Here is a 26059-nt window from a genome sequence, read left to right on the forward strand (position 1 = left end):
ACCGCTCTAGTGAATATAATGTAAGACTGATAGAGAATAACATTAGATATGATACAGAATCGTTGACCCTCCTAGAAAACACAAGAGCTGCAATGAGAAAAAGCTGCCTCTAATATTCCATTTATTTAGGCACTTATGCTTTGTGGCAGAAAGTGCATTATCATAATAAACAGCTTAGTGGTTTAACAAGCCCAAGTAAACAATTCCTAAGCTGTCAAAACACACTTAGTGTAGGGTCTCTATTTCCAAGGAATAAGCACTCTAGGTACCTTTTGCAGCAGCAGATGCAAAGCCAAGTGAAACCTCCTGTTAGCACAATAAGAGTAAAAGCCAACACTGTCACATAGAATATACTCCACTCTGAAACACAAGAAAACCAAAGTGGACATAGTTACAGGCTATTTGTAGAACAACTTTATTTTGATGGTTCATAACAAATATTTCTGAATCCCTACAAGGAAAGGCCACCTGTGGAGTTGATAACATCAGACTGGTAGCAGAGCAGAGCAAGGTAAAATACAGATAAATCAAGAACTGTAAAACTAAAACTGCCCTGTTTTTATCTATTGGGTTTCAGGGCCTCATGGAGCACATATTTCATGCGAACTTGGGAACAGAATAATCTGAAATAACTAAAATTAGTCAATTACATAGTAATGCCTCTTATATAAACACACATGTAAACCACATCAAAATATTCATTCCAGAATGCCAAAAATCACAACCCCTACCCCTGAAAGTTCTGGCTTGGTTTTAATAAAGCATCTATATGGCTGTTTATGGCATGAAGACATTTTTCACGGCCAGAGAGCAATTCAGAAACTACTTGACCCTCATTCCTTCCACATCCTTACTAACGTGAAAAGCTTTCAACAGTAATTCAGAGACAGAGAAGCCCAGTTTAAATCTACGAGGGAGCAAAGTTTATCTCTATTAGGCAGGGTGCGGTGGCTCACGCCTGTAATCCCAACACTTTGGGAGGCCGAGCGGGGCAGATGACTTGAGGTCAGAAGTTTGAGACCAGCCTGGCCAACATGGCAAAACCCCGTGTCTACTAAAAATACAAAAATTAGCTGGACATGATGGCACACACCTGTAATACCAGCTACTTGGGAGGCTGAGGCAGGAGAATTGCTTGAACCCAGGAGGCAGAGGTTGCAGTGAGCTGAGATTGCGCTATTGCACTCCAGCCTGGGTGACAGAGCAAGACTCCATCTCAAAAAAAAAAAAAAAAAAGGTTTAACTTTATTAAATGTTATATAATTTCATTGGAATAATGATCCAAGGGCTGGCTATTTTCTGATTTTTATATAGTATTAAATGGGAATATACTTTGGCAGTCAGCTCTTACTATCCTTGGTGCCAATTATGTCCATCTGGTTCCCCAAACAACAAATTTACTTAGTAGACTGCCATTAAAATATAGTTTTCTCCCCAGAAGGGCACCAGCTTGCCCTGCTGTGGCTCCAGTTTTTGGTGCCTGCCTGTGTGAACAGCTGGAAGAGTGGGCCAAATTCTCTTCTTTACCTGATTCTAGAAGATCCATACCAGGGGCCACTTCACCAGAAAATCACACTGAGCCTAAGCCAAGGCAGGTGTAACCTGGAAATGCAGCCCGTGGCCCAAGCAATTCTTTCTTAGAAATGCCAGCAACAGTGAGCCAATTCTGCTCTGCCAAAGGGAATTTTCTCATTAGGAAGTTTTATGTAAAAGCCTAAACACACCCCACAAAGTAGATTGTAAGAAGGGTCTTAACTTACTACCAAGTGAGCTGGTTCACTTGGCTTCAGGTGAGAAAAGCACTGAATGTTTATAACTGCAGAGCTAGGCAGATAGTTCTCTTTTTCTATCTTTTCTCTTTTCTTTCCCTCTTTCCCTCCCTTCCCTCCCCTCCCCTCCCCTCCTCTGCCCTCCTCTCCCCTCCTTCCTTCCTTTCTTCCATTTTTTTTGAGACAGGGTCTCACTCTGTCCACTCACTGCAGACTCAACTTCCTGGGCTGAAGCAATTGTCCCAGCTCATCCTCCTGAGTAGCTGGGACTACAGGCACACGCAACCACACTCAGTTAATTTCTTAAGACAGGGTCATACTATGTTGTCCAAGCTGGTTGGGACCTCCTCTCAAGCAATCCTCCCACCTCAGCCTCCTGAGTAGCAGAGACTACAGGCGTGCATCACCATGCCTGGCTTATTTTGTTATTTTTTTGTAAAGGTGAAGTCTCACTATGTTGCCCAGGTTGGCCTCGAATATTAGGCAGATATTTCTGATACCTGAGAATGAGCTGCCTTAAGGCTCCTCACCCAAAGCCTCCTCTATACCAGAACTCACCACAGTTGCTCTCTCCATCCCAGATATAACGCTGTATAAGGTTCTCCATCCATAAGTGAGAGCAAATGCAGCGCTTTGTGAGGGGGTCGCAGTGACCATGGCCGGAACACTTCAGAAGGCAACCTGCAAAGAGGTGTGTAGGGCTGAGGTCAGCATGCAGAAAAGGGAATCCCTGGATTCAGCTTCTTTTGTATCTTCAGTAGCATAGGTCCCAAATAAAAGCATCTTGTTGAATTAAGAGCCTCTTACAGTGTGGACAGGGGTTCTGGAGATAGTCTCTCATCACTGACAATCTCATCAGAAAGCAAATGGCAGAAAAAGCCAGTCCACACCACGCAGCAAAAGCCTTAAAAATATTGGGAGGCCGAGGTGGGCAGATCACAAGGTCAGGAGATCCAGACCATCCTGACCAACATGGTGAAACCCCATCTCTACTAAAAATACAAAAATTAGCTGGACATGGTGGCACATGCCTGTAGTCCCAGCTACTCAGGAGGCTGAGGCAGGAGAATCACTTCAACCAGGGAGTTGGAGCCTGCAGTGAGCCGAGATCGCGCCATTGCACTCCAGCCTGGTGACAGAGCAAGACTTTGTCTCAAAAAAAAAAAAAAAAAAAAAAGTTTACTGGCTGGGTGCGGTTGCTCACGCCTGTAATCCCGGCACTTTGGGAAGCCAAGGTGAGTGGATCACTTGAGGCCAGGAGTTTGAGACCAGCCTGGCCAACATAGCGAAACCCCACCTCTACTAAAAATATAGTAAATTAGCTGGGCGTGATGGTGTGCGCCTGTAATGCCAGCTACTCAGGAGGCTCAGGCACGAGAATCACTTGAACCCAGGAGGCAGAGGTTGCAGTGAGCCGAGATCACACCGCTGCACTGCAGCCGGGGCAACAGAGGGACAGAGCTAGACTCAAAAAAGTAGCAAAAACATAACATTGTCTGGCCTAAGAAAATAATTCTAAGTATTTATCTGGAGTGCAATGGCAATTATTGAGGACATGCCCAAAGATTTATCTACATTATAGCATTATCTTTAAAACCAACCCTAAAACCCATGGATAAGAAACTGGTTGCATAATTATGGAGCATATCCAGGGTAGAATACTATGTGGCCATAAAAATTTTATTGAAGAGAAATTTTAAAGGATTGGGGAACATAATCATAATATACCTTTTTTTTTTAAGAGACAAGGTCTTGTTGCTATGTTGCTGTGGCTGGTCTCAAACTCCTAGCCTCAAGACATCCTCCCTCCTCAGCCTCTGGAGTAGCTGGGATTACAGGCATGTGCTACTGTTCCTGGCTCATAATACGATTTGAAGTTGAAAATCAGATTAAAAATATATATCATGTCATCCTGATTGTAGAGATGGGGGAACTGGAAAAACATATATCAGAGTATTAATAAAAATTTTCTTTGGATGGTGAGAATTTTGGACCTAGAATTTAGAGAATTATTTTCCTCTTTGTGCCTCTCTGGATATTCTAAATTTTGTACAATAAATAAATATTATTTTTGTAGCTAGAAAAAAAAGGAGTTATTGGCTGGGTGTGGTGGCTCAGCAGTTTGGGAAGCTGAGGTGGGTGGATCACTTGAGGCCAGGAGTTTGAGACCAGCCTGGCCAACATGGCTAAGGCTCTACTAAGCCATGATGGTTAAGGCCATCTCTACTAAAAATGCCAAAAAAAAAAGAAAAGAAAAAAGGAGTTATTAAAAATTAAGTTACTCCATATTATAATTGAGAAAGTCAATTGTAGATGGATATATATATATATATCTACATAGATAGATAGATAGATAGATAGATATCTGAAACAAATTAAATTTTACTGCCCAAACATTATCATGTCCCTTGTAACTCTCATTTCCCTGGAGTCTACTGAAATAACCACTTCAACATAACAAGAGATTCATGTTACTCATGAAATGAAGATAGAAACAATGGGACTATGAATCATTTGAGTACCCTGGAAGGGGTGGTGAGCATGGAGCTAAGAAAAGAGGCACACCCGGAGAAGGCATTTGCAAGCTGTCTTAAATTTTCAAGGAGCTACATGACATTATCATCACAACCTAAGGCATGATGTCCAAGGTAAATAAATTGTATAAACATGGCTTTTGCAGCCAGTAACACTTATTTGTCTTTAACACTGTTCTTTCTGCCAATAGCCATTATCTTGTGAGTATAATCTTAATTTTAGACCCATAATTATTATTGTTTTCCATTTTTCTTCCAAGACCAAGAGTAGTTGGCAAATGCATGCTGCAGGAAACTCTATTGGAGAAATAAATGTAAAACAAGTCCCTGGATGCTAAAGTGAAAATGTTCACATGTCACTCCTCTTCTATGTTTGTCAAACTTATCCATGATTGGCAAGTCTGATTGTTTTAGAATATTCCATAGGAGACCTACCTGCTGTATCAACCCTCAAGACCTTGAAAAGCAAGAAGTCAGCCTTCTCCTTTGAGAGCCGCATGTGCAGATTTCGGGCCACTTCAGCAGCTTTGAGAACCTTGAAAGGCGGCCCGCTCTGTACATAAAACACAATCACGGTGCTGTGGAGGAGACAATGAGAGAGGACAGCCACATGGTCAGACGGTGACTACCATGACACGCCCACCACAGCATCTGACCTGTGAAACTGGGGAGGTAGACGGCTACAGCTCTGTGGCTTGCCAAGGACAGGGGCATATCTGTGAGCCAAGGAATTGATCTGTTTCTATTCACAAAGCCTCTTCAGTCTCAACGTACAGCTGATCAAAGACAGACAGATCTTCAGATAAAAGAAGCAATGTGTAAATTATGTATCAGTTTTTGAAAATCCTAACCAAATGGGTCTGGAGAGCTATCAGGTCAGTGAACAAGAATGCATCTATGTGCTGGGATGTATGAAATGTTACATCCATGGGGATGGAAGCTCCCATGCACAGGACCCTTCTAGATCTTGCCCTATGTACCTTTTCATCTGGCTGTTCATTTGTATCCTTTAATATATTCTTTGCAATAAATCCATAATGGTAAAAAAACAAAAAGGAGCAATGTATATATGTGTGCAAAAAGACAAATATACACAAAATAACTTGCAGACATGTCTTTCTTTTTACCTTTTTTTGATTGAGATATAACTTACATATCATAAAATTCACGCTTCTAAAGTGTAAATGGAATGGCTTTTAGTATATTCACAAAGTTGCACAACCATCACCACTATCAAATTTCAAAACATCTTCATCACCCCAGAAGGACAATCCACACTCATTAGCACCTCCTCCCCACAGTCCCTGGCAACCACTAATCTGCTTTTGGTCTCTATGGATTTTCCTCTTCTGGACACTTCAGATAGATGGAATCATACAATATGAGACCTTCTGTGTGTGGCTTCTTTCACTTACCATCATGTTTTCAAAGTTCATCCATGTGGTAGCACACATCAATACTTTATTCCTTTTTATTGCCAAATGATATTCTGTTGTATGAATATATCACATTTTGTATCCACTCATCAGTTGGTGGACATTTGAGTTGCTTCCACATTTTGGCTATTATGAATTTGTGCTATGAACATTCATATACAAGTTTCTGTGTAGACATAAGTTTTTCATTTTTATTGAGTATATACCTAGGAGTGGAATTAATGGGTTATATGGTAGCTGTATGCTTAGCATATTGAGGAACTGCCAAACTGTATTCCACAGTGGCTGTACCATTTTACATCCCCTCTAGCAATGTATAAATGTTCCAGTTTCTCCACAGGCTCGCCAGCACTTGCTATGGTCTGTCTTGGATTCTAGCTATCCTAGCAGGTGTGACAAGTGATATTTCAACATGGTTTTGGTTGGCATTTTCCTGGTGGCTAATGGTGAGCACCTTTTCATGTGCTTATTGGCCATCTGTATATCTTCTTTGGAGAAATAGCTACTCCAATCTGTATTCATCCCCTAGGGTTGCTGTAAAACACGTCCCACGAAGTGGCTTAAAACAACAGAAACCTCTTCTCACAGTTCTGGAGGCCAGAAGTCCAAAATCAAAGTGTTCTGTTAGTTCTGGTGCTGCCAGCAATCCTTGGTATTCCTTGGCTTGTGGAAGAATCTCTCCAGTCCCTGCCTCGGTCGTTACATGGTGTTCTTCCTGTGTGCCTCTCTCTATGTCTCTTGTCCTCTTCTTAGAAGAACACCAGTCATATTGATTTAAAAGCCCACCCTACTCCAGTATAACTTCTTAACTAATTACATCTGTAATGACCCTATTTCTAAGTAAGGTGACATTCATAGGTACCAGAGGTTAGGGCTTGACTATATTTTGGTGGGGGGCAGGGGGTGGATATAATTCAACCCACGGCAAGTGTTTCATCATGAAAGGGTGTTGGATTTTGTCAAATGCTTTTTCTGTGCCTATTGAGATGATCCTGCGGTTTTGTCCTTTATCCTATTAATGTGGTTTATTACATTTATTGATTTTTATATGTTGAACCACACTTGCATTCCTGGGATAAATCCCACTTGGTTATGGTCTATAAACCTTGTAATAAGTTGCTGGAGTCAGTTTGATAGTATTTTGTTGTAGATTTTTGCTTCTATATTCACAAGGGATATTGGTCTGTAGTTCTCATTTCTTGTGATGTCTTTGTCTGATTTTAGTGTCAAGGTAAAACTGGTCTCACTGAATGAGTTGGGAAATGTTCCCTCTTCTTCTATTTTTTGGAAGTTTGTGAAGGACTGTTCATTCTTTAAACATTCTGCAGAATTAATCAGTGAAGCCATCTGGTCTTGAGTTTTGTGGAAAGTTTTAACATTAATAATTCAATCTCTTTATTTGTTATAGGTCTATTTAGATTTTTAAGTTCTTCTCAAGTGAGTTTTTGTAATTTATGTCTGTTTAGGAATTTGTCCACTTAATCTAGGTTATCTAATGTGTTGACATACAATGATCCATAATATTCTCTTATAATCCTCCCCCACCCACATTTTTGAGACTGGGTCTCATTCTGTTGTCCAGGCTGGAATGCAATGGTGTGAACATGGCTCACAACAGCCTCAACCTCCCAAGTGATCCTCTCACCTCAGCCTCCTGGGTAGCTGGGACCATGGGCGTGTGCCACCATGCCTGGCTAATTTTTTTTTTTTAAGATGGAGTCTCGCTGTGTCACCCAGGCTGAAGTGCAGTGGCGCGATAACTCACTGCAACCTCCGCCTCCTAGGTTCAAGCAATTCTCCTGCCTCAGCCTCTTGAGTAGCTGGAATTACAGGTACCTGCCACCACACCCAGCTAATTTTTGTATTTTTAGTAGAGACGAGGTTTCGCCATGTTGGCCAGGCTGGTCTTGAACTCCTGACCTCAAGTGATCTGCCCACCTCGGCCTCCCAAAGTGCTGGGATTACAGGCATGAGCCACCGCACCTGGCCACCTGGCAAGATTTTTGTGGAGACAGCATTTCGCCATTGCCCAGGTTGGTCTCGAACTCCTGGGTTCAAGCGATCTGCCTGCCTTGGCCTCCCAAAGTGTTGGGATTACAGGTACGAGCCACTGCATCCAGCCCTTTTTATTTCTATAAAGTCAATAGTAATGTGCCTTATTTCATGCCTAATTTTAGTAATATGAGTCTTCTCTATTTTTTCTTAGTCAATCTAGCTAAGGATTTATCAGTTTTGCTGATCTGTCCAAGAAACAACTTTTGGTTTTGTTGATTTTCAGACATGTCTTTGATTCAGTATTTGATATTTTACGAGGGAAATATATGATCCATTTTAGAAAGAGTTCCTTAGAAAATAATTAGAACATGTTTAAATTTGGTGTTTTTCTAAGTGAACTTCAGTTCTCTGGAAAACTAACCAAAGTGGAAGAGCTGACAATAGCTAGGCAAATGGAGTTACTGTGAATAGTGGGTTTTCATTCCCATATTCTTTTTCTCCCTCCTCCCACTCCACCCTGAGCTAGATAAGACTTTAAAAGTAAAACTCAGCCAGGCATGGTTGCTCACACTTATAATCCCAGCACCCTGGGAGGCCTAAGTGGGCGAATCACTTGAGGTCAGGAGTTTGAGACCAGCCTGGTCAACAAGATGAAACCCTGCCTCTACTAAAAATACAGAAATTAGCCGGGTATAGTGGGGGCACCAGTAGTCCCAGCTACTCAGGTGGCTGAGGCAGGAGAATCACTTGAATCTGAAAGGCGGAGGTTACAGTAAGCTGAGACCATGCCACTGCACTTTAGCCTAGGCAACAGAGTGAGACCCTGTCTCAAAAAATAAAAATAAAATAAAATAATAAATAGATTAAATAAATAAAACTCAATTAAATACAAAGATGTCATGAAAAATAAAGGCCAGAGTTTCAGCCTCATATACTCCCAGGAGATGGCAAATGGTAATCAGTGATCCTTTCACATTGAGAGAAGCCTCAGTCCCCATGAACGTGGGGCAGGGATGCAGCCCAGCTGTGAGACATCCTCTTCACATGCCCCAGACCCCTTGCCCAGCTCTGAAGACACCAGAGCTAACAACCGTCTCCCCTGCTGTTCCCCAGCACCTCCTTCACTCAGAACATTCCCAATCAGCAAACATTTACTGAGAATTTTAGGAAGGACCTAGCATGATGTTGGCCATACTACTGCCCTTTGAGAAAAAAAGTATATGAATGGGATAAAAGTGTGTCAAAAATACAAAAGAAGCAGAGGAATGAACAGTTTTCTACTAGACTGGGATGAGGTAAGAGCTGGAATTTTGTATGGCCAAGGCCCCGCCTTGGGTGTGCAGCTCCTACCTGAGATCCGAGTGGGCCCGAATCTTCTGGACCTTAATGTCCGAGTCCAGCACGTTCAGCAGCACAGCCAGCTGCCTCACAAGGGTGTCTTTCCGCTGCTCTGTCAGCTGCCCAACACCAACCTGCAGGGTCAGCTCCACCAGGCCACTCTTCCTAGGGTCTGGGGAAAGAGAAGATACAGGATTTGCACTTGGACATTTGCACAGGCTTTAGAGCATAAGGAGCGAGGTTTCTATAGGAGCTCAAAGTTACTCCTATGCCATTTCTACATTTGAGTTGTAGCACTCAGATAAATTCTTCTAAACACCGCAAAGGCCACTATCTGGGAGTACTTTCCCTTGTTTTATCACAGTTTGTTGTTTATAATTTTTTTTCCAGAAGATAATCGGGTGTACCTAATTAGCCTCTGGGCTAGCTGAAAATTTCAGCCTCTTCCACATTTTCCCAGGACCAGAAAGAGAATTTTGCTTCCAAGTGCCATGGGCACTTCCCAGTCCAGTTTATGCTGAGGTCGTTACAGCCACTTCACTGGAGCTGCCTCCCCTCTGTGCCCTGGTATGAGGCCCTTGTGTCCACTTCACATTAAGTCTTTGTCTTCTGGCAGGAAAACAAACGTGAAAAGAAAATCTAGTTGCCAGATAACATTCTCTTTTAAAGAGTGATGAGGCTGGATCTATCTGGGGATACACAACAAGGTGTAAGAGACATCCTCAAAGTGGGTCCAGCCAAGAGCTGGAGCCAGCCACAGGAGGCCTCCCACACCGGTCACGTCTGTCAGCGTAAAGACCCCAAAGGCTGACCAGCCAGAGCCTGCATGGCCAGCTCCAGAGCCCAGGAACTCACCTGGCTGCACTTCCACAGTGGCAGTGTCTGTGTCCGAGGCCCCCTGACTGTCGGTGACTCGCAAGTGGAAAGTGTACACCCCCTCCACCAGATTCGTAAGCTGCAAAGCCGCACCGTGGTCAGAGCCATCGATGACATCCTGTGAAAGAACACGGATCACAGGGCAGCTGTCAATCCTCGGGTCCCAATTTCTGGGCTTCTGTTGATCCTAAACCTCAGTGTCCCATCTTTTTAACACAGGCGTGACTTTAAGAGGGAGGCTGCAGGGGAATGAGGCTGGCGGGATAGCTAAAGACTGGAGAAATCCTCAGCATCTCTTCCCCAAAAAGCACCAGGGGGCACATCCTCAGACAGTATTTCCTGAACTGAGTTTACCAAGCACTTTCCAGGAATTACCAAATAATTAATTGTATCCAACAAAGGGAAAGACCATTTGAATTAGGGCAAGGACGCTGAGAACAAAGCACAGGTTTTCTGGGTCTTATTTTCAAACATAGCTTTACAAAACTCTCATCTTGAATTCCCTCATAATGTATCATGTTCACCTGAAATAACCCAAGACCCTGTGTAGCGTCCTCTGTTCTGTGGGCTTCTAAGCTCCAAAGAATGAGAGAAGAACCTCCCAGACTCCTGCTAATAGAAGGGGTGATAACGAATATGTGCTGTGAACAGAGACTCATTGTTATTACATTTAGAGGCTAATCCCCCATCTAGTTGAATAGTGTTAATTCTAGAAGTGCTTAGAAAGTATAAAGCATTTGGCAGGGCATGGTGGCTCACACCTGTAATCCCACCACTTTGGGAAGCCGAGGCGGGCGGATCACGAGGTCAGGAGATCGAGAACATCCTGGCTAACAAGGTGAAACCCCGTCTCTACTAAAAATACAATACAAAAAAATTAGACGGGCGTGGTGGTGGGTGCCTGTAGTCCCAGCTACTCGGGAGGCTGAGGCAGGAGAATGTCGTGAACCTGGGAGGTGGAGCTTGCAGTGAGCCGAGATTGCACCACTAAGCTCCAGCCTAGGTGACAGAGTGAGACTCGGACTCAAAAAAAAAAAAGTATAAAGCATTTTCAGTTCCTTCCCTGTGACCACTCCTTAGTACATCTCCAAGAGTAAATCTGTATCTCTCCAGTCCTTAGAAATGGCAGGAATGAAGACGTACATACATTTATGTCCTAAGAGGCAGAGTGATCTAATGGGGGTAAAATGCCTGCCAGGAGCTAAAAACCTAGGTGTGTCTAGTTTGATTAAAAATGGATTAGTTAAGGCTGGGTGCGGTGGCTCACGCCTGTAATCCCAGCACTTTGGGAGGCCGAAGCGGGCGGATCACAAGGTCAAGAGATCAAGACCATCCTGGCCAACATGATGAAACCCCGTCTCTACTAAAACTACAAAAATTAGCTGGACGTGGTGGCACATGCCTGTAGTCCCAGCTACGCGGGAGGCTAAGGCAGGAGAATAGCTCGAACTCGGGCAGCGGAGGTTGCAGTGAGCCGAGATTGCGCCACTGCACTACAGCCTGGGCGATAGAGTGAGACTCCATCTCAAAAAAAAAAAAAAAAAGAAAAAAAGAAATGGATTAGTTAACCTTGGCCAAGTCACTTCTCATCTCTGCATTTCGCCTTCTGCATCTATAAAACATAAATAGCAATCCCTGATCTATTGACTCATCTGGTACAATATGAGGAACAGAAAAGAATCCACTTGGACCAAAATACGAAGGATGGAAAAGCATCCTGCTGGAAGACTTGACCTCAAAGTGCTTCCAAGCTATGGTTTCCTGCCCCATCCAAAGTCTGTTCAGGAAAAAGTCAGAAAGGATTTCAGCTTTTGGCTAAATCTCAAAGCAGCCTACTGCCTCCAGCCTTCAGAACATTCAAATGTAGAAGCACAAGCACCTTACAGGGAACAGGGAAAGAGAGATGAGGTCATTATAGAGACACTGCCGTGGACCGAACTGTGTCCTTCCCAAACTCCTGTGTTGAAGCCCTAACCCCATATGACTGTATCTAGAAATAGGACCTATAAGGAAGTAGTTAAGGTTAATTGAGGTCATAAGGGTAGGCCCCTGATCCAATACGATTTACTGTCCTTATAAGAAGAGACACCAGAGTGCTCTCTCTTCCCCTGCTATGGGAGGACATGGTAAGAAGGCAGCTGTCTGCAAGCCAGGAAGAAAGACCTCACTGGAAACTGAATTAGCCAGCAACTTGAGCCTGTCTTCCCAGCCTCCATAATGGAGACAAAATTAAGTTCTGTTGTTTAAGCCTCCTTATACTTATATCCTTAGAATATACCGTGATATATTGTTTGCAGCCCAAGCTGACTAATGCAGATGTAATGATAAGTGGTCTAGGAGCAATTCTCTCTCAGTACTCACTCCAGCTGCTGGACTCTGGCCATCCCGGATCCACAGATAGGACACAATTCTTTGGTCATCAGTAGACCTTGAACCATCCAAAGTAATGGAATTATTGGGAAGCACAAGAACATGTCTGCCACCAGCCCGGGCTCTGGGAGGACTATTATTTTCTAAGTCAAATATAGCAAAAATGAAAGCAAAGAGATTGATTTAAAACACCAGTGATAGAATAAGTGTGTCATAAAACATCCACAACTCTTCCACCTTGCAGATACAGTATGTAGAATTAAAATATCCAAAAAGGCATTTTTTTTCCCAGATGCATATAAGATACAGACTTCCTTAAAGCTCCATTTGTACTTAGTTAGCTATAATTTGGGATGAAAACGGTAAAGCAGGTGGCAAGCTGTACCTTGGGAATTTTTCTAATATTGTTATACTTTTTCTGTCCTTGAAAAATAGAAACAATGATTTTACCAACATTTAGGGTATTGAAAGTGGCAATATTTTGGTTTACAATATACTTTGGGTCATTTTGTACTGGTCCACACTATCTGGCCAGAAATATTTCCACTTCAAGTACTGCCAAATCTTGACTCTCTAAGACAAAAAAAAGAAAAAAAATTTTTGAGTAAAAAGTAGGCTGGGTGCAGTGGCTCACACCTGTAATCCCAGCACTTTAGGAGGCCAAAGCAAGAGAATCACTTGAGACCAGGAGTTTGAGACCAGCCGGGGCAACACAACAAGTCTCCATCTCTACGAAAAATTAAAAATTGAAATAATAACAATGATAATTAGGCCCTCACTTCTCTGACTAGGTGTTAAATATAAATGAGGCAATGGCCAGGCATGGTGGCTCATAACTGTAATCCCAACACTTGGGGAGGCTAAGGCAGGATGAGTGCTTGAAGCCAGAAGTTCAAGACCAGCCTGGGTAGCAAGACCCGTCTCCACACACACACAAAATTAAAAATCAGCTGGGCATGGTAACACACACCTGTAGACCCAGCTACTCAGGAAGCTGAGGTGAGAGAATCACTTGAGATCAAGAGTTTGAGGCTGCAACGAGCTATGATCACAGCACAGTACTCCAGTCCGAGCAACAGAGTGAGACCCTGTGTCTATTTTAAAAATAAAAAAATGAGGCAATGTAAAAGCCATTTCTGATGTAATAACTTCAGAAAAGAGGGGCCAGGGAGCACTAACAACACTGGGGTACAGCGGGGAGATCATAATAAGACACAGCCTCAATTTGGAGATGAGGCTGCTGTGAGGCAAATCCTGCTTGTCCAGAAGGGGCTCTGGGACCCAGCCTGATCCCTCCCAATTTCCCCTTAGAAACAAGTCAAGATGCCTGTTCAGACTATTCTCTCTACTTTTATGCATGGTTGAAAATCTCTACAATAAAATCTTTTGAAAAATCCAAATCTATATCACTTTGCTGTTAAAGTTGCTTCAGCCTCTCCCAGCTGCCCAGAGGATAAAGTCCAAACCCCTAGGCATGGCCCGTGGCACATATAACCCTCCATGGCAGAGCCTGTGCCTCAGGCTGCAGCCACTCTCCCAGCGTCCCACACTCTTGCCATTCTACAATGCTTGAACCTTTCCATCCAGCCAGGCTCTTATACTCCTCTGCACTTCAACATGTTGTAATCATCCATTCACTAATTCATTCAACACCTCTGATTTGCCATGAGTCTAGCACTCTGCTGTACTGAGGCTATACTGAGGATACAGAGATGTCTGAAGCAAAGACACTCAGGCAGTTCACAGTCAAATGGGAAGACAGACAAGGAGACAAGTACCTAAAGCAGTATTCACTAGTCTAGACCACAGATTTCACACTAAGAAATGATATGGAATTAGAAAACATCTCTTTTCTTGAATTTCCAAGGAATAAAGGAAAAAAAGCATAATGGTGTCATTTGGACATGGGTCTTTCATTACTAGTAGTCACAGAAGAGTGAAGTCATTAGAAGATATGCTCCACAAACAAAAGGAAATGTCTGCTTGCAGAAGGCGACTGAGAAACAGCTAACATGAATAGAAGAAAGTTGGCTTTTTTTCGGCCAGGCAGGGTTCGGCATCTACTGTGAACAAATAAGCAAACACCAACATCTCTGAATAGTCATGGCCTGGCTGAGGGTCCTGCAGACTCGAAAGCAGAGCAGGCCCAGCCCTGTCCACCTCAGACCCACTCACCCTTCTTCACAGCCACAGTGAGGGTGGACGTGCTGCTCAGTCCCTGCTGGTCTTTCACTGTCAAACGGAAGTGGTAGGTCCCCACCTGGAGACCAGTCACAGTGGCTATTGCTTTGTCAATATTTTCCATCTCCACTGCACTGGGGCCTCTATAAAACATAGAAGTGGTTAACATAAGGGAGGGGGCATGGGGTTTTGAATATGACAGGCATGCGATTTGTGCTCTTATAAATGTTTTGTTCCAGCTATAATATATACCATTTAGAGAATTCTAAGAAAACTCCATTCATCTGTACTCTCTAGTTCAGTGTAAGAGTCACAAGCTAAAACCTATCTCAGGCAGAGTCTGCTGGATTACTGGGAAGAGAATATTTGTTCTCAATTTTTTTAAGTCAACCTGCCAGTGAAATGATCTATCCTTGGAAAATGAGCCTTAGAAACGACTCCCATTTCTTCTTTGAATAAAATTAGGTGAAATCCTCATCTATCTTTAGGGAGAGCATGGAGGAGGAGGGAATAAGCCAGATAAGCCCTCTCCTAGGAGAGAAATCACAGTATAGTCACTAAGATCGGGGCTTGTCAAAAATACCTCAGTTTGGGTCCAAGCTCTTTCTCTTACTATCTGGGCAACCTTAGTCTGTGTGGTCTCATTAGTGTCTACAAGCCTCAGTTTCTTCAAATTTAAATAGGAATAATATTCTTATTTATCTCTTACAAACTGATACAGGGTTCTATGAGACAGAGCATGTAAAGCTCAGAAAATGTTAGATGATATGGGTCGCCCCTTACACCGCACTTCTGGTGTCTACAGTCACTGCAGGATGGGTTGAGTGTAGACAGGATCACACGCAGGTTTCCCTGAACCTCTTCTGTCATGAGCTCGCCTCACACCAAGACAGCCCTGTTCAACTGCCCCAAGCTCTACCTCCCTCCGCTGTCAATGATGTCCATCCACACTTAATGTACTCTTCAATCAATAACGCCCAGCCACTTCTAGAAACGTGCTTAAATCCCAACTCCTCAAAACGCTCAAGCTGATTGTTTACTACAGATCCTCCAGAGAAGGGATAATATTAGCATTCAGCATGGGCATGAACCTAGCTCAGTGGCGAGACAGACTACCTGACGTGCTCCCAGTGGTAGAAGACAATGCCGTGGTCATCGCTGCTGCTGCTCCCATCCAGGGTAGCACTTTCCACTGGGAAGATCAGCTCTTTATCAGGGCCGGCCACAGCCACTGGAGGTCTATTGTTTTCTGGAATTACAGAAACAGTGTGAAAAAGTATTATCTCTTTGCATTAAGTCTGCAATCCTGTGATTTCTTGATTTAAGTACATTACTCATCTTCAGACCAGGCAGCCACTACAGTATGCAGCATCCTTTGGAATCCTGGAGTGAAGCACTGCAGCCTCCTAGCTGATCCAGGAGTTGAACAGTCCAAGTTCAAGACTGCCGTTATAGGCAGCCAAGAAACACTGTCTCTAATAGACACATCTTTGGTTTATTTGGTTTAAAAGATCCTCAGTCGGCCGGGCACAGTGGCTCACGCCTGTAATCCAGCACTTTGGGAGAACGAGGCGGGCGGATCACGAGGTCAGGAGATCAAGACCATCCTGGCTAACACAGTGAAACCCTGTCTCTACTAAAAATACAAAAAATTAGCCGGGTGTGGTGGCGGGCGCCTGTAGTCCCAGCCACTCGGGAGGCTGAGGCAGGAGAATGGCATGAACCCGGGAGGCGGAGCTTGCAGTGAGCCAAGATTGTGCCACTGCACTCCAGCCTGGGAGACAGAGCAAGATCCGTCTAAAAAAAAAATAGTCATAGGGTGAAAGAGAAGGAAAGGAAAGAAGGGTAAAATGAGAGAGGGAAGAAGGGTGGGGGGAGGAAGGAAAGAGAGAGGAAGGAAGGGAGGGAGGAAGAGAGAGAGGGAGGGAGGGGACAAAGGGACATCACAGAGAGGGAGGGAGGGGACGTCGATGTGAAGAGACCTGCTTTATCAGGTAGGGCTTACTTCCTTTTGTCTCTGTAGCCTCAGTGCTAACACAGTGCCTGGTAAACAGTAAATGTTCAAAACATTTTAAATTAAATGTTAAACAAAAGTAAAAGATATAAAGTATTGCTGATATTGGCAGGGCGTGGTAGTTCACACCTGTAATCCCAGCACTTTGGGAGGCCGAGGCAGGTGGATCACTTGAGGCCAGGAGTTCAAGACCAGCCTGGCCAACGTGGCGAAACTCTGTTTCTATTAAAAATCCAAAAATTAGCCAGGCATGGTGGCACACATCTGTAATCCCAGCTATTCAGGAGGCTGAGGCACTAGAATCATTTGAACCTGGGAGGCAGAGATTGCAGTGAGTCGAGATCATGCCACTGCACTCCAGCCTAGACGACAGAGTGAGACTCTGTCTCGAGGAAAAAAAAAAAAAAAGTATTGCTAATATTGATATAAATAGATAAAATATGTGTAAACCAAAAAAAAAGGGCCAGGTGTAGTGGCTTACACCTGTAATCCCAGCACTTTGGGAGGCCAAAGGTGAGAGAACTGCTTGAGTCCAGGAGTTTGAGACCAGCCTGGGCAACAGAGTGAGACCCTGTCTTACACACACACAAAAAAGAAGTCATGTAGTCAAAAGCTGTGGCAGCCATTACCCAATGTTTGGACCATGCCACAGCCCCCATGATCCTACTCACTACATAATAGGGGTTTCCCTTTGCCGTAGGATAGAGTACTTGGGTGACCATACATTTACAAAGCCCTTTAGGATGGTGTCCCGGGCTCTCTTGGGGTCATCTACTGTCATTCCAATCCCTGCCCAACCTCCCCGCCACCTCCCATTCCCACATCCCTACCTCTTTTTCTCTCTCTCCAATCACAGTAATTCCTTTTAAATCTTCGAATGCACCAGGCTCTCTTCTTTGGCGCTCACGCATACTGTTCCCTCTGCCTAAGAACTCTTCCTCTTCTCCTGTGCTGCCCACCCCTCCCATTCTTCACCGACTAACTGTGACTTGTGCTTCAACCTTGAGCTCATGTACGAGCTCTTTGCAGGTGCATCTCACCCAGGTGAGTGCTCTTTCTTTGGGGTCCTGTAGCACCCTGCAGTTATTTTAGTAAAGCGCCAATCACAGAGTTTTATGTGAACTTCTCCATAAGCCCTGCAAGGGCAGAGATCAAGTCTATCTTGTTTAATTCCACATCCCAGGGTCTAACTAATAGAACTTTTTATGTATTAGCGGCATAAATAAATAAGTTGTCTATAGGTTGAGTATAATCTCATTGCCAGGAACTGGATAGAGGTTCTGGGACTAACAGAACTCTTCTAGAAAAGTTCTAAGGCAAAGACCATTATCAAACAAAGGTATAGCTACCTTTAAGGTTATTTAACTTAGGAGGTAGGCAGAGCCCTGGGTTTTCATGAAACTATTAATGAACAGTGACACTGAACTGGAACATGTTCCCCAATGTCTGGCTACATCTGAGTGTCAAGCCACACATAAGAACCAGCCCCTTCAAGATCCCCTGGAGCTCTCCAGAGCAGACTGGGGCACGTGTGGAAGCATCCACAAGGCAAATCGGAGCCCACAAGCAGTGCTGTGGATGGCTCTCATTTCATCCTTCATGCCATAGTTTACAGTCAAGGCAAGATTTAGAACCTTGAAATGAAATTAGTTTTATATGGAGCTTTGGCACCCACAGGCCGGTACCACCAAGTGTGGCATCTCCAAACCCCAGAAGCCCAGCTATCATTTCTGCTTTAATCTCTGAGGCCAAATCTCTTTCTCCTCCACCTACCAGGCTGGACAATCACAGTCACCACAGCAGTAGACTGTTGCCTTGAAGAATCTGTCACCTTCAGCTGAAATGTATAATCTCCTTCCTGCATTGCAGATAAATGAAGGTATGGCGTCTGTACTCCCTAAGTAATAGCAAATACAAAAATAAAAACAAAACAAAACAAAAAAGTAAAGAAGCACAAGTAAATAGTATGACAGAATGAAAAACTAACAATTTTACTTAATACAGAGATCTTGCTCAAAAAAGAAATGTGTTTGGCCAGGCACGGTGGTTCACATCTGTAATCCCAGCACTTTAGGAGGCCAAGGCAGGTGGATCACTTGAGGTCAGGAGTTCGAGACCAGCCTGGCCAACATGGTGGAACCCCGTCTCTACTAAAAATATATTTTTAAAATCAGCTGGGCATGATGGCGGGCACCTGTAATCCCAGCTACTTAAGAGGCTGAGGCACGAGAATCACTTGGAACACGGGAGAGGGAGGTTGCAGTGGGCTGAGACTGCACCACTGCACTGCAGCCTGGGTGACAGAAAAAAGAAAAAAATATGTTGGTCCCCAGGAAAGTGCAACTGAAAGTCTACTGTGCATCCTCATACACTATTGAAGGAGTGTAAACTACCATAGGCTTTTCGGAAGCCAGTATGAAAACAGCTATTAAAATATTAAATAAGCACATACTCCAACCCAGTAATTCGACTTCTTAGTATCTACCCCAGAGAAATGCACAAGGAGACTCGTCCATGGATGCTGACTGAAGAACAGTCTATCACAGCAAAACATGGAAACAATCTACACATCCATCAACAGGAGGATGGTCAAACACACTGTGATACACTGTGGAATGCTAGTTTAAAAGAAAGAAGTTTAAAATCATGAGGCAGGTTTATAAGTACTAAAATGGAAAATGTCAAAGAAATATTAAGCAAAAAAAAGAAAGTTGGGTCGCATTCAAAAGCAAACAGTAAAAAAAATTTTAAAGAAATCCACACAAAAAAGAAATTTGTGGAACAATGCATACAATGTGAAAGGTATTGCTACATGTACATACACACACTTACACAGACACATGGAAAAGATTCTGGAAGTGTACACATTAAACTGATAAAAGTAATTATTTCCAATAAGGACACTTGGATGACAGTGGTGATCAATTTATTTGAACTTATTTTAGCAGAATTTATTTGAGCTTTTTTATTATTTTTTTTTTTAACCACAAGAGGCAATTCATGTATTAGTTTTGTAATCAAAAATAATTTTTTGGCCGGGTGTGGTGGCTCATGCCTGTAATCCCAGCACTTTGGGAGGCTACGGCGGGTGGATCATGAAGTCAGGAGTTCAAGACCAGCCTGGCCAAAATGGTGAAACCCCGTCTCTACTAAAAATACAAAAATTATTCGGGCGTGGTGGCAGGCACCTGTAATCCCAGCTACTCGGGAGGCTGAGACAGAAGAATCACTTGAACTCAGGGGGTGGAGGTTGCAGTGAGCCAAGATGGTGCCACTGCACTCCAGCCTGGGCCACAGAGTGAGACTCTGTCTCAAAAAAGAAAAAATAAATAATAATAAAAACAACTTTTTGCTGGGTGTGGTGGCTCATGCCTGTGATCCTAGCACTTAGGGAGGCCAAGGCGAGAAGATTTCTTGAGCCCAGGAGTTAGAGATCAGCCTGGGCAACATGGCAAAATCCCATCTTCACAAAAAAAAACACAAAAATTAGCCAGGTGTAGTGGTGTGTGCCTGTGGTCCTAGCTACTCGGGAGGCTGAGATGGGAGGATTTTTTGAGCCCAGGAGATCAAGGCTACGGTGAGCCATAGTTGCACCACTGCACTCCAGCCTGGGTGACAGAGTGAGACCCTGTTTCATAATAAATAAATAATATAATTTTGTAAAACTCTAAGTCAACCTAAGTTTTTACAAAGTCATTTTTTCAACTGAGTATGCAACAGCTACACTTGGTGACCTCAGGTTAATACCCTTTCTTTTTTGTCGTTGGTAATAATTTCAATTATTGCTTATGTTTGAAGTTCATGGCATCATGAAATGGATTTTTAAGTCTTATTACAATTTATTTACTTTTATAGATCCCAAGATTGTCTAAAGATAAATGTTTCTATGTGTATTTTTTAAGGTTTTAATGGAAAATTTAAAAAGAAAATTGTTACAAGATCCACTGTGCTACCAGGGGAACTTCTGAAATTTGAAATGAACCCTTTTAAGAACTTTTGAAAAAAAAAATACTTTCCCCTACTTTGACTAAGTAAGGCAAAGCACGTTTCTCTGAAAAGTTCAACAGGGAAAGTATAATTTCCCAGGAGTTGCCTCCAAATTGATCTGGTACGAGAATGCTTCTGCACACAATGGAAGGGAATGTTGTGGCAAATGGGAACTGAGCAGACTACTGTGTCTCACCGATGCCCCCAAGGCAGCCACATGTTTCAGGCAATTGCAAAGGTTTCACTCCCTTCCCCAGTAAGAACACAGCCTCAGCAGGCTGCTTGGTACAATTTTCAGACAAATATAAAAGGGTCTGATTCACAGACCTCATTTTGTGATTGCCCCAGTTAATACTCCTTTGGACCTCTTAATCAAGCTTAAGGCAATAAGGTTGTTACTGTGGATATTCTTCGGGGAAAGAAGAGAGAGGGTGTCTGGCAACTGGGCTGGTGTGTAGAGGCAAGGCTCACAGTGTGGCCCAGCCCTCAGGAACTTTGGATACATGTCCAGTATGCATGGATGGATTTTGGAGTATTAGCTTTGGATGCATAATTCCTAATAATTAAGTAAAAGAAAATTAGGAAGATTTTTTTTAACCGTGAAAATACAAAATATCCCATCTTCCTGTTTTGTATCCAACCCGCCTCTGAATCAGAATTCTTAACACAACAGAAGCAAACATAGCGCTTGCTACAACCCTTAGGTAGAGATGGACACCACCAAGAGGGTTCTCCAAGGATATCCAGACAACTCATGGCTCTTTCCAGTTCCATAAATCTACCCAGTCACTTTTAACTCCTCATAATTGCAAGGCATGTTCCAGGAACACTGGAAAGCAAAGCAGGTAAGTTTCCATGGAATGTCCGATTTTATCTTAAATACTAATGAGAAATGTATCTTGGACTGGTGAGGCAAAATTTGAAGGAGAAAAGGAAGATGGAAATGTAAGGTCCTATCTTTTTCTTTTTCTCATGAAACTCAAATAATAACATAACTTCAAAAACACCAAGCTGGTTAGCAACAAAAACAAATAGCTTTGCCAATCACAAAAAGAAGAATAAGCAAACAGCTCACACACACAACAGAAGTTTCAAGATTATTATGTTGTTAGACAAATATACTTAAAAGATTTGAACAAATCAAAAGGTAGATACAAACAAGGTCCTAAAAAGCGACCAGTGGATGTAGACAAGATAACATGGAGTTTCTATAAACAGGAGAAACAGAATAACAAAAAAAATTCTGATAATGAGGTTTAGATTAGATTATTTCTAAGGTTTCTCCCAATACGAAAATACTTCTCTAACAGATGTGAGACTTTTCCCAAACCGATCTCAAGATCTAATTTTCAACACAGAGCCAATTGGTTGCTGTCCTGTGCTTATCTAAGTGGGCGAGGGGAAGGGATGTAAACTTGGAAGATTTGTGAGCTTAGGTCCTTTTCTAATAGTTGCAATAGATCAGATAACTTTACAAAATAAATTATCTAAATTTAACTGCCTACCCCAACCAATAGCACATAGCTAGGTAGACAGACAGACAGACAGACAGACAGACAGACAGACAGACAAAAGTCTGAAGGCAGGATGGAGAACTTGCCTGCATGACCACATGTTTGCCCTCACTCCCAGGACCCAGGGACCAATCATAGAGGACAATCTGGTGATCGTCACTGCTCTGGTTTCCATTCAAAGTGATAGAGTTTTGGGGCAAAGTTATGGTGTGATTTGGTCCTGCATTAGCAACTGGTGGGTAGTCCACAGCATTGTTCACTATTAGGGCTGCAGTTGTAGAGTTAGTGGCTCCGTCCGAGTCTGTAACAGTCAACCTACAAAAAGGAGAAGAAGCCATAGTTGGAAGAATATGCCAGGCTGGGTGCAGTGACTCACGCCTGTAATCCCAACACTGTGGGAAGCTGAGGTGGGAGGATCGCTTGAGCCCAGGAGTTCTGAGACCAGCTGGGCCATAGAAGGAGACTCTGTCTCTATTTAATTTTTTTAAAAAAATTAGCCGAGTGTGGTCATGCACACCTGTAGTTCTAGCTACTTGGGAGGCTGAGGTGGGAGGATCATTTGAGCCCGGGAGGTCAAGGCTGCAGTGAGCCGATATTGCTCCACTGCGCTGCAGCTCAGGCAGCAGAGCAACAGACCGTCACAAAAAACAACCAAAAAAAAAAAAAAAGTAGACAAAAAAATAATATGCCAAATCTCAAGGTAAACTTAGGTCAATTTAGTCTGCTCATGGAACAGTTCTCGGAACAGGTAAAAATAGAAATTTAAGGATGAAGCAAAGATAAACACAGACTTGATATTTTTGTTTGCTTTTGTTGCTGTTGGCTATTTTTAGTTTTAGTTCATAACATATTGATGTCAGAGTTTCACCTTTATGGATTTCTGATTGGCTTTTGAGATGCTGGGTGAAGAAACCATCCTCACCCAACACAGATGCCACTCTCTTAACGGAGACTAAAAATGGATCAGGTTTAAGTTCTGCCTGCAGGTTGAGCATGCAGAGACAGCAAATCACTCCTGAATTTTCAGCTACAAAGCTTTTTACTTTTTAATCCTTTTCTAGAGGACTTATAATTATGTTTTCAGGATACTCCTTGCAAAGCGGTGTTAGGATTAAGCACTTTCAAACGCAAACCAATGCTCAACCTCTGCAAACAAAAAAGAGAAGTGCGTTAACTTTCCTGCACTAAACTGATTCCTAATGTGGTCCTTTCACAAATGGGTCACTTCATCCTTCTACGTTAAAGATGGTGGTGGGAGCAGTGATGAGTGCTAAATAATATCAATAGGCATATGACAATGAAGCTGTGGCAAGAATGCAGGCCTTCCTTGCAGGGAAAAGACATGTAGGGGGCACCTGTGCATTCTGAGCTTCCTTCCACACTATCCCTCATACTCCACACAACCAAGATCCAACTTCTACTTCTGGCTCTGACAGCAAACCAAACATCTAAAGTCCTTCCTTCTCAACCAGGCTGAGTCAGGACACTTTCTGGGCCCGTTAGGAAATTTCTTCATGGGTTAGCAGCAGTAAGCTGCTCCAATCAGACGGTAAAGCGTAATTAAATACAAATGAATTAAATGAATCTCATAAAGTACCTTTCACTATATATAAATTTTACTCCAATAAATAAATAAAGTTCCTATTAATTGATGAGGATATCAGAGTCTCCAGCGGCATGCAACCAAAACCCCCATGAAAGCCAAATCTCTTTTGATCAAAATAAGAAGTGCAGTGTTTTATGCGCATTAATTTAAAGAAACAGTCAAAATGTAAGTAGCAGGCAGCACAATAAAGGCAGCGACCCACTTGCCTGAAACTATAGTTACCAGGATCAAGGTTAGACAAGCGTAAGACGGGAGAGTCAACTGAAGTCTTCTCTTTTATGAAGGGCCCGTTTATTTCTTCCCAATGATAACTCACTATTTCAGTATCATCTGTACTTTCTACAAGATTAAGAAATAAAGACAAGAATGAAATACAAGAAGAGGAAGACATAAGTTTTATACTTTAATTATTGCATATTTAAATTCATTTTTATAAGAAATTATGTACTTGCCTAGATCTCAATGGATATATACTGTATTAGAAGGAGATTCTTTCCTACTCCCGAAATTATATCACTATTTTTCTCCTGGATTTCCACCAGATTTGAATGAGGCTGTTCCCACTCAGTTGAATATTTAAGAAGCACAGTGACAGATGCTTTTGCTTTTAAAAAACATGAGTCAACAAAATGCAGCACATGGAAATGCTACTGCTGCTCACCTCAGCTACAGCATACTGATCATTTTAAATAGGCACCTGAGCTGACAGGTTCAAAAAGACTTGAGCTGCCTTTCTACAACTTACAAAACATCTTTTACTACCTTAATTATTAAGGGGTAAATCCAGAGAAAGCTCACAGCCTTACATGAAAATCTTCCATTTCTACTTTAAAAGAGAACAAACATAATGTGCCATGCAGATTCATAGAAATTTAGACCTGGAAAGGGGCTAGTTTCATCTAATTCATTTAAGGAAAGAACAAGTTCATGTGACAGATTAATAATCCTGAACAGTTTCCTGTAAATAAGCCATACTGAATTAGAGGAATCAAAATGTGACCAATTTGGTCATGTAAATATTTCCATTTAAAATATGCTTTATTTTCATGGTGCTAAGATGGAAATATGGATTATTTTTGAGTAGATGCAAATGGTCATGTCAATGTGATCTCTGTAAATTTGCAGGCTTGCAAGATAGAGCAGTTTTAATGGCTAACAAGTATTCTTCTCCCAACAACCAAGGCAACCATTCTTCCTCTAAAGGATTTGGTATTAGCTTTGTGATTAAATGTACATAAAATGCAATTACCTGTTACACTGATAAGGTTGAACCTAGTCAAACACAGGATGTTTTCAACCTATTCTTATTTACATGGACACCTGTAGTTAACACAGGGGCCCCTTCCACATATACTCCCATAGAAGAAACGATCTCTGAACGAATTTAAAAAAACCACCACGCTCCCTCACTGAAGACATCCCTTCTAAGAGTTCTTAAAAGTGATTTTCCCATCTGGTGGGGGGCACCTCCCCTCCCAAGTCAGGTCACGGGAGCTCCTCTATATAAAGATATATATATATCTTTATATAGATATATATATAAAGTGATTTTCCAACTGCTAACCATATATACCACACCAGAAGGAGATTCTTCAATAATTGCTCTAATTCCCTATCAAATGGCCAGGCCCTAAAGAACTTTCTAATAGAATAGACAAAAGGTGATGGGAAAATAAGCACAGGATAGAGGAGCTAAAGGAACTAAAGAAGACATAAAACTAAAGAAGGAGGTGATCGTTTATCAAAGTAACAGCCCATAAGTCCTCCCAGCTTTGATGCAGAGCACCCATTACATTTCGTAGCACGTAGAGAAAAAAAGAAATCCCTAAACTATCACAGGATACACACGGCTGCCATCAATAAGGGCTGACGTCAAAGGCAAAGTGAGCTCTTGCAGTTGGGGAGAAACAACTGCTACAGGTGGCAGGTTGACTCTTCTGGCTGTAACAAAAAAAAGGACAGCGACTGAGCCCATGTTGTGTATGCGTATGTCATTACCCACATAAAATCATCTACTTTAAAAAATTGATTATACATGTCCTGTCAAGAAGGTGTTTATCCTACAGGCCTCAACTATGGAGAGCACTTTTTAAAGTCTGGAGTCTCTCTATGAATTTCAGGAGGTTGTCTGGACATTTACACTTTTGTATGTAAGCCCAGGCTCAGTGAAGATGTACAATAATAACCAAGGGGCTCATCACAGAATGTGAGCATTAATTACAGAGCAGGAGCAAGGGATGAAGGGATTACAGTTCCAGCTCCTCGGAATGAGTGGATCTTATATCTCTAACTGAAGGCAACTACCCCCCCACCACCCCCCGTAACGATATGCAAAAGATAGAGCTGTCAGGCCCTCAGGGTGGACTGAAGTGGGTACAAGGGAGGTTCACCTTGATTGGGTAGGTTGTGCCCTCAGCACAGGTAAGGGGGTGGTGGAGG

General features: G+C 42.7%; 1 protein-coding gene across 13 annotated transcripts in view; it reads right to left on the reverse strand.

The window, feature by feature from the left end:
* The window catches only part of KIAA0319, a 107515-nt gene that overhangs the window by 15651 nt on the left and 65805 nt on the right, over nt 1–26059 (reverse strand). For 11 of the 13 annotated variants that reach the window (XR_010157580.1, XR_001718319.4, XM_016954995.4 and 8 more), the window contains 12 exons: nt 25469–25561; nt 23827–23959; nt 22101–22329; nt 18287–18410; nt 15616–15748; nt 14494–14642; nt 12310–12461; nt 9928–10066; nt 9085–9244; nt 4739–4881; nt 2328–2450; nt 270–360 (listed from right to left, as the gene is read on the reverse strand). Coding sequence is in view for 11 of the 13 variants with exons in the window: in XM_016954995.4 (XP_016810484.1) it covers nt 270–360; nt 2328–2450; nt 4739–4881; nt 9085–9244; nt 9928–10066; nt 12310–12461; nt 14494–14642; nt 15616–15748; nt 18287–18410; nt 22101–22329; nt 23827–23959; nt 25469–25561 (1669 nt within the window). In the remaining 2 variants the exon portion in view is untranslated. Of the gene's footprint in view, nt 1–269; nt 361–2327; nt 2451–4738; nt 4882–9084; nt 9245–9927; nt 10067–12309; nt 12462–14493; nt 14643–15615; nt 15749–18286; nt 18411–22096; nt 22330–23826; nt 23960–25468; nt 25562–26059 lie in introns of all 13 variants that reach the window. The other 2 variants (XM_054686619.1, XM_063812142.1) reach the window with 2 other exon arrangements.

Source organism: Pan troglodytes, chromosome 5, assembly GCF_028858775.2.
Source record: "Pan troglodytes isolate AG18354 chromosome 5, NHGRI_mPanTro3-v2.0_pri, whole genome shotgun sequence".
NCBI classification, from domain to species: domain Eukaryota; kingdom Metazoa; phylum Chordata; class Mammalia; order Primates; family Hominidae; genus Pan; species Pan troglodytes.